At 58.0% G+C, this 7,685-nt stretch overlaps 1 protein-coding gene and 1 long non-coding RNA gene across 5 annotated transcripts in view; both read right to left on the reverse strand.

Moving 5' to 3' along the window:
- Window positions 1-668: 668 nt before the first annotated feature.
- Window positions 669-4,250, reverse strand: LOC114041580. Of its 2 annotated transcripts, XR_003568931.1 has the most exons (3): window positions 4,081-4,250; window positions 2,970-3,417; window positions 669-1,720 (listed from the first exon to the last, which is right to left on the reverse strand). It is a non-coding gene; the product is annotated as an uncharacterized LOC114041580 (long non-coding RNA). The 2 variants fall into 2 exon arrangements; XR_003568930.1 differs by lacking the exon at window positions 4,081-4,250 and having other exon boundaries at window positions 2,970-3,737.
- A 262-nt stretch (window positions 4,251-4,512) lies between these two features.
- Window positions 4,513-7,685, reverse strand: part of EPN1 (epsin 1) — an 8,022-nt gene continuing 4,849 nt past the window's right edge. The window contains exons 5-11 of one of the 3 annotated variants that reach the window (XM_027860087.1): window positions 7,125-7,199; window positions 6,820-6,903; window positions 6,428-6,722; window positions 6,141-6,260; window positions 5,937-6,023; window positions 5,428-5,601; window positions 4,513-5,108 (exon numbers count right to left, since the gene is read on the reverse strand). In XM_027860087.1, coding sequence (XP_027715888.1) covers window positions 4,894-5,108; window positions 5,428-5,601; window positions 5,937-6,023; window positions 6,141-6,260; window positions 6,428-6,722; window positions 6,820-6,903; window positions 7,125-7,199 — 1,050 coding nt within the window. In that variant the 3' untranslated portion in view covers window positions 4,513-4,893. Of the gene's footprint in view, window positions 5,109-5,427; window positions 5,686-5,936; window positions 6,024-6,140; window positions 6,261-6,427; window positions 6,723-6,819; window positions 6,904-7,124; window positions 7,200-7,685 lie in introns of all 3 variants that reach the window. The other 2 variants (XM_027860085.1, XM_027860086.1) reach the window with 2 other exon arrangements.

Genomic DNA, 7,685 nt, shown 5'->3' on the forward strand with positions numbered 1-7,685 from the left:
CATCCCAAGACACCCAAAGGACGGTGGAGATCTACCATGGGAACAATTGGGCCCAGCCTTTTCCCAGTAACAGTTACTATGAGAAGCGGCATAAAAGATGCTATTAGAGAGATGGCGGATGGAGGAAAGCATTCATGGAGGAACACTCATGGAGGACCCATGAGAAGGCAGATGAGAGCTCTACTGGATGAAAAAGGTGTGATCTGCACCACTGGAGGGAGTACTCACATCAGGGAGGTCACAGGCCTGCTGACACATTGAAACAGTCCTAATATTTGTTAGCTAATAGTGACCGATGAACACAGATTTATTAAGTGTTTACTACGTGCCAGGTACTGGGCTAAATCGGAAAAGTTCCTGCCCTCATGGAGCTTATATTCTAAAGGGAGAGATGAGATGTCTATAATTAGGTTTGTACAAGGTATGTAGAACACTGTAGATGACGGTAGCCTTCAAGAGGTGTGGAGAAGACCTCCAGTGAAGCTGATATTTGAGGTGGGTCTCAAAAGAAGCAGAGATTGGCAGGAGTGGGGCAGAGCATTCCAGGCATGGGGGACAGCCCAATGCAAAGGTATGGAGATGAAAGATGGCATGGCACATATTAAGAAGAGTGAGGAGGCCAGTGGAGCTGGATCATGGAGCGCTAATCATTGGTAATTATCAGCAAACATTAACCATTGGTTATTTATTAAGAGTAACAGTTCACACGAGAAAAAATAAAGGCAGCTTAAATTTATACATTGCTTTTGATAGCCATGTGAATTATCCCTATTTTACAGATGAGAAAACTGAGTTTCAAAGATAGGAACGGATTTCTCCAATTTCACAGCTTTGAGGTGGAATATGAACCCAAATTTTCTGAAGTGGTCTCATGGCCAAGGAAAGACATCCTTTCCTTGTCTGTGGGTACGGGAACAGGGAGGATCCCAGAACAAATAAGAATGAGAGTGATCATGGCAGAGAGGAAAGGACAGGGTGGGAGGGAGATGAGGCAGGATAGGAAAGGCTTTGCCCTTCCCTAAGACTTTGAGAGGGAGGGGTGGGAAGCAGGAAAGAGGCCCCATTCACGGAAAAGGCTGGGGCTTTGGACAAACATCACCAGGGAGAAATGTGAGAAGCAGGAAAAGATGGGCGTGACAAGGGGATGAGTCGTGGTGGTTATAAGTTCAATATCACAAAAGCATATGGAGCATCTACTATTAACAGCAGGGACACGAGTTTATCATTAACCTCATGTCTAATTATTCTCCATCTCCTGGCAGATAAAGCTCATTTTCCTAACTCTCTGGCATTGCTTTGGATAAAGCTTGCCACGTACTCACTGGGGCAAGGGCTTGAATTCATAACCAATGTTTGGTACCGCCTTCAGAGTGACCCCCAAGGCCCAAACCAAGGCTAACAGAATCTCAAGAACCCCACTGTCCTCGGGCTGGGAGGGAGGGCCTTAGAGATCCTTGTGCCATTTTCCTTGGCTCCGGTCTGAGAATCAGTCTCAGAAACTGAGGAGACGGCAGGAACATGCATTAAGCACTGTTAAGCGCTTTACAAGTATTGCCTGCCTTGGTCCTCACCACAACTCTATGGCGTAGGTGCTAGTATGCCCCCCATTTTACAGCTGAAGAAATTGAGGCAGACAGAGGTGAAGTGGCAGGTCTGAGGCTGGATTTGAATTCAGTCTTCCTGACTCCAGGTCCAGCGCTTTGTGCCCCGTATCTCGTATCTGCCTCAGGAAGAAATCAGAGATTACCCAAGCCAGCTTTAAAATGCACATCACATCATAACGCATTATTTACATTAGGGCTAAAACTGGCATGGTGGGCGAGAGCTGCTCAGGGTGCTGTACTTGGGCACACCACCAGGTGGTGCTCCAGCTCCATGCATATGTGGGCATCTGGTGCTCCAGCTCCAGCATGTGTGGGCATCTGGTGCGGGGAGGGATGCTTGGCCCCAGCCCTTCCTTTTAACTGCTGCTCTGGATTCGATTTATGGGTGTGATTACTCCAGTCGGGTTGCACAGCCATTGGGCCTCTTGAGGGCCAAAGGCAATGAGCCTCCCGCCTTAACCATAAAGCGAGAAGATGTGGACAGAGGATGAGTCCATGGAGGACGCCATCACGGGTCTTTTCGGGGCTCTCTTCTTCACACGGGGCCATGGCACCTCCATGAGCTGGCCCTCCCACAAACCACAGCAACCCTAGACTGAAGTTGGGTCCCAGGGCACCGTCCCAGGCCCTCTATTTCTTATTCTGGCGCTCCAGGAAATGGCAGAGGGACGCCTGCCAAGAGGTGATGCCAGAATCCCAGTTGCCCTCAACATCCCCAAACGATGCAGTTTTTTCAAGACTATCTTGAGTAAGGGTTGTCTCATACACACACCCATTTCACTTTTGGAGAGCTCCAATTGTTAGGAGGTGACAGTGAATAGAGCACTAGGTCTGGAGTTAGGAGGATCTGAGTTTGAAGAGGACCTCACACACTTACTAGTTGTGTGACCCTGGGTAAGTCACTTTACCCTGCTTGCCTGTTTCCTTATCTGTAAAACGAGCTGGAGAAGGAAATGGCAAGCCACTCCAGGGTCTTTGCCAAGAAAACCCCAAAAGGGATCATGAAGAGTTAGAAACAACCAGACAACAATTGTTAGGAAGCATCGGGGACGCTAGGGAGTCCCCTACTAGATGGTGAGCTCCCTGAGGGCAGAGGCTATCTTCCGCCATTTTTTGTATCCCTAGTGCTTCAACTCAGTGCCTGGCACACAGCAGGCACTTAATAGTTGTTGAGGTGAGGGCCAAACTGGGGCAGGCCTGAGACTGGGAGTGGGAGCAGACTTAAAGAAGGACGGGATTGAGTGGCAAAGCGTCGGGATTTTAACAGGCACAAGTGAGGGGTTAAGGAGATCAAACACAGCCGTTCTGCAGCTGCCCGAGCCCCGCTTCTTCGTCTCGGGAGTTAAATTTAAAAGCTCAGTTTACCTGACACTAGACGCCGGCTGCCTTACGAGTTCCGTCTCCTTAGGAACGGCTTTTCGGTGAAGGAAACCTGTTATGTCAGTCACACCAGCCGTCACCTCCATGAGCGCCTGGTCCGCTCTATGCACGTGGCTACCGCCAAGAGCTCGTTGGCCCGCGTTCCCAACTGCCAGCCAGTCCTACCCCCTACACCTCTGATGCTAAGGTTCTGTAACCAATCCCGGTGTCTTCCCGGTCGAGATGCGGCCTTCTGATTTTTGGTGGCTCCTCCTTTTAAGGATGACTGCCCTCATTTGGGGTCTTTCAGCTTGCCGATGAGATAGATTTCCTTTTGTTGGTAATTGCTATTGCTTTCCCAAAAAATTACATGGGTGGAAGTTTTGTGCCTCAGTTTACCTTAATTTCAATCACGACTGGATCTGGATGTCTGCGGGTTACGTTAGACTTGGGGCTGCCAAGAAAAGGGCAGGGTTCAAATTGGAGTATGGCTGGGGTACAGCATGAGAACGGGGTAGAGATTAAGGGTTAGAACGATGGGGGGTGTGGGTCAAGGGGTCAGCCCCTAGGCTAACGGGTAAACACTGAAGCAGGGTCAGGTTTAAGGTGAGATCGAGGGCTGGGTTAGGGGAGTCAGGATGGGGGAGAGGTCAGGCCTCCGCCATCTGCTCTGTTAAGAACATCTTCACAGTAGCCTAGAGAAGGGGAGTGCGTCCTGCAAGGAGAACCAGGGCTGAGCGTGGAAATCAGCGGCAGCACCCACAAAGCTGGGCTGAAGAGCAGCCCGGGGGGCCGGGGACCCACCAGGACCCCAGGCAGCCGCAGACGCTGGCCTCGGGCACCCCGGGCCCGAGGCTTTTCCCTCTAGGCCACGGTGGGAAGGCCATTTGCAGCTTCCCGGTCCGTCCCCCCAAAGTGAGCCAGCCTTCTCTCCACTCAGAGCCCAAGGTGGGAGGCCCTGAAATCTGAGGGGCTCATTCCTACTCGTAGCGCCCCAACATCCGTGAAGGGCCGCTGTACTGTGCCCCTGCCCCTCACCCCCCCAGGGCCCACGTCACTGTCCCAGACCCAAAGATGCCCAGATGGGGTGGCACACCATGGGAGACCGTTCCTTTACCCCGAGGTCCACACAAGTCTGCCAAAGGTCAGTGGCAGAGGCGGGAGCAGGCACATAATGAGCCCCTCTGCTGACCCACCCTCGGCTCTTGGGGGGGGTCTCTCCGTCCGGTAGTGACCGTTCCGCTGCCGCCCCAGTGGGGCGGACAAGAGCGCGTCCTCAGGCCGGACAGCACCTGACACCCAGGAGATGAGGCACCTCAGGGAGGAGGAAGTGTCTTTTGAACCCCGACCCTCGGACCCCAAAGTCCAACCCCTACCCAATGGCCCCCAGTAAAGACAAGAGGCGTCGGACCGCACCTGTGCCCGTGCCCAGGGCCCCCCAGGGTGTCCAAGGAGGACCTCTGGGCTGGTGGCAGGGAAGGTGGACACACAAGGAAGGGGCCGGGTCCCTCAACAGAGCGGCAGAGAACAGAGGGGGCCACGAGGGGGCCCGTGCCCGTCAGAAATGTCATTTATTACAGAGGTCAGAGGAGTGATCACCAGGGACAGTCACTGTGGGGTGAGGGGGAAGATCAGGGCTCCAACACTGATTGGAGGGCAGGGACTCAAGGCTGGGGGAAATCGGGGAGGGGGTGCCCACGTGCCCCAGCCCCATCTAATGCCTCCGGATAGAGGGGTCCCCCTGCCTGCCAGGCCTCCCTCCTGATTCCAGCTTCAGGAGGTGGCTGGGGAGAGGGTGTAGTGTGACTGGGTCAGGCTCGGACTGAGGCTGGGGGGGGGGGAGGAAGGGTTGCCCCCCTTTCACATGCACTCACAATACTGATCTCCCGGAGGGTGAGAGGAGGCGGGCATCCCCCTCCCCCCCATCCGGTTATAGGAGGAAGGGGTTAGTGTTAGGGGGTGGGGGTCCTGGGGGCATCATGGGAGGCAGGCCAGGCCCCCCACCCAGGGGCGAGATGAAGGCCGGTGGGGCCCCAGGACCAGGGGGCACAGGGCTGAGACGTAGCTGGTTCAGAGTGAGCGTGGCTGGAGGTGGAGGCTGGAAGGGGTTGGTGAGGGATGGCCCAGTGGCTGTGCCAGGGGCTCCTGAGGACGTCAAGAGACACAGCAGGGCAGGGCGGTCAGGGAAGAGCAAGAAGGGACGGGACCCTGGCTGTGGAGGGGGAGGGACGGGCCGGGGACAAGGGGGGAATGCCAGCAGGACAGCCAAGGGGGTGGAGAGCCAGGGCGAGCAGGGGAACCGTATCCTGCAGGGCCCGGGGCCCAGAGGGAGAGGGTGGTCTGCAGTGAGAAGTCCCAGCAGTATCTCCAGGTGTGGCCCCCAAGATGGAGGCCTGTCTGGGCTTAGCAGGGAAAAAGCCACAGCGGGGCGGATGAGGGAAAGGAGCCGGGCATGTCCACTCACCAGTCGGCAGGAAGGGGTTGGAGGCCTTGGGTCCTGGGGGGGCAGGCCCTGGCCGGGTCACCAAAGAGTCCAGATCCACGAGGGCAGCATTTGGCCCCAGGAAAGACTCTGGCGTCTTCCGCGTCGGAGGCGTGGGGGCTGGCGGCACTGTGGGTGGGGGGCTCCCCACAGCCTCTGCCAGGGAGCCCCCGACTCCGCTTAGGTCAAATGCCCCAGGGCTCCGTGCAGGGACCTCTCCCGCCAGAAGCTCCAGCTCCCCTGGGGGGGCAGAAGGGCAGAATCCAAGAGACCCGAGAGAAGGGGGCTCAGGGGAATCCCGGTGCCACAGGAACACTGCCTCCCCCCCCACAGCCAAGGACAGCGATGCTGAGGACGCCATGGCCACGTGCGGGTCACCGTGCCGAACAGAACAACTCCCCAGCCAGATGGGCCTCCTCACTAGTGAGCCTCAGGGATGGGCTCATCGCTGGTGGGCAGCCTCCCCCCAGGGTGAGGGCCAGGGGGCTCACCAGTGCTGCTGCCTGAGGTGGGCAGTGCCGTCCGAAGGCGGTCAAAGTCAGAGAATTCATCGGGCTCTGCGTCAAAGCCCCCAGGCACTGCATGGGACAGAGCGAGCTCTGGGGCCTCCATCCCACAAGCCCATCTCCAAAGGAACTTGGCCAGCTCGGCCCCCCCGGCCACCTCCCCAGGCTCTCTCTCTCACTACCAGGTACCTGGGGTGCCGTTGGTGCTGGGCTTGGCCGGGGAGCCTCCCCAGGGGTCTGAGAAGGCTGGTGCTGGTGTCCATGGGTCAGCGGTGGTGGACGGGCCGCTGACCGGGGCCCCACTTGGGCCTGAGGACGAGATCAGGAGAATGTGCAAAAAGGCATCATGGGGGCTAGAGGGGACCGGTGGGAAAGGGAGCTACCAGGCCAGGTCAGGCCCCACCCCACACCCCTCCAAAGGGAGACTCTGTGGCTGGGAGAGAATGGAATTAGAAGCTAACAAGGTCAGTACTTACCATCAGCTCCCCCCCAGGGGTCTGGGGTCCCCCCTTCTCCAGCAGGGGGAGCAGGGGGGCCCCCCCAGGGGTCAGCTGCAGGGCCAGGGGGTGGGGCAGGTCTCCAGGGGTCCCCAGAGGCAGGGGTGGGAGCTGGGCCCCCCCAGGGGTCAGCTGAGGGTGGGACAGGGGGTCCTGGGGGCCCCCCCCAGGGGTCAGAGGGTGGGACAGCTGCAAGGACGGGACCGCCCCAGGGATCAGAGGAGGGTGGGGGGGCAGGGGCTGTGAAGACATCAGCCAGATCCATGAGAGATGACTGGGGAGAGAGAAGAGATCAAACGTGAGAGAACTGGGAGCACAGAGAGACCCCGAGGCCGGCGAGACGCAGCCCCTCCCGCCCCGGGCCCCCTCACCTCTTCCTTGCCCCCGGTCTCCCTCTTGCTTTCCTCAATCGCCATCTGCAGCCTCAGGTCATCGCCCCGACGAATCCGTTCCTCCTGGGGGACAGGGGCACCCGGACGGCAGGCAGAAGAAAGGTTAGGACGGGCCCCACGTGCTCACCCCCAACTTCCCGAGAACCCGCTCCCCGCAACGGTGCCCAGCAAATAAACATGAGGTGGGGATGGAATGAGGGGATTCACACGCCTGCAGCCTGGGGCGGGGGGCTTGGGCCTCAGGGAGAGGACGGAGAAAGAGGGGGGAAGGACGTGGCTCTGACCTTGTCATGCTCCTCCCGGCTCAAACTAAGGGCCAGCTGGAGCTGGACGTCATCCTCAGGGCCACAGGGTGGGGGCTGGCAGGGTGGGGAGAGAGAATGTGAGGGGGCGACCAGGACTGAGAAAGAACCGCAGAGCGAGGGAGAGCGAGGGAGAGCCAGAGAGAGCCAAGGAGAGCCTGGGGGAGCCTGGGAGAGCCAGAGAGAGCCAGGGAGAGCCTGGGGGAGCCTAAAAGAGTCAAAGAGGGCCTGAGAGAGCCAGAGAGAGCCTGGGAGAGCCTGGGGGAGCCAGAGAGAGCCTGGGAGAGCCAGAGAGAGCCTGGGAGAGCCTGGGAGAGCCAGAGGGAACCTGGGGGAGCCTAAAAGAGTCAAAGAGAGCCTGGGAGAGCCAGGGAAAGCCAGGGAGAGCCTAAAAGAGTCAAAGAGCCTGAGAGAGCCTGGGAGAGTCAGAGAGAGCCTGGGGGACTCAGGGAGAGCCAGAGAGAGCCTGGGGGAGCCAGGGAAAGCCAGGGGGAGCCTAAAAGAGTCAAAGAGAGCCTGAGAGAGCCAGAGAGAGCCAGGGAG

This window comes from Vombatus ursinus, unplaced genomic scaffold (genome assembly GCF_900497805.2).
Source record: "Vombatus ursinus unplaced genomic scaffold, bare-nosed wombat genome assembly UNPS02014175.1, whole genome shotgun sequence".
In the NCBI taxonomy this organism is placed as follows: domain Eukaryota; kingdom Metazoa; phylum Chordata; class Mammalia; order Diprotodontia; family Vombatidae; genus Vombatus; species Vombatus ursinus.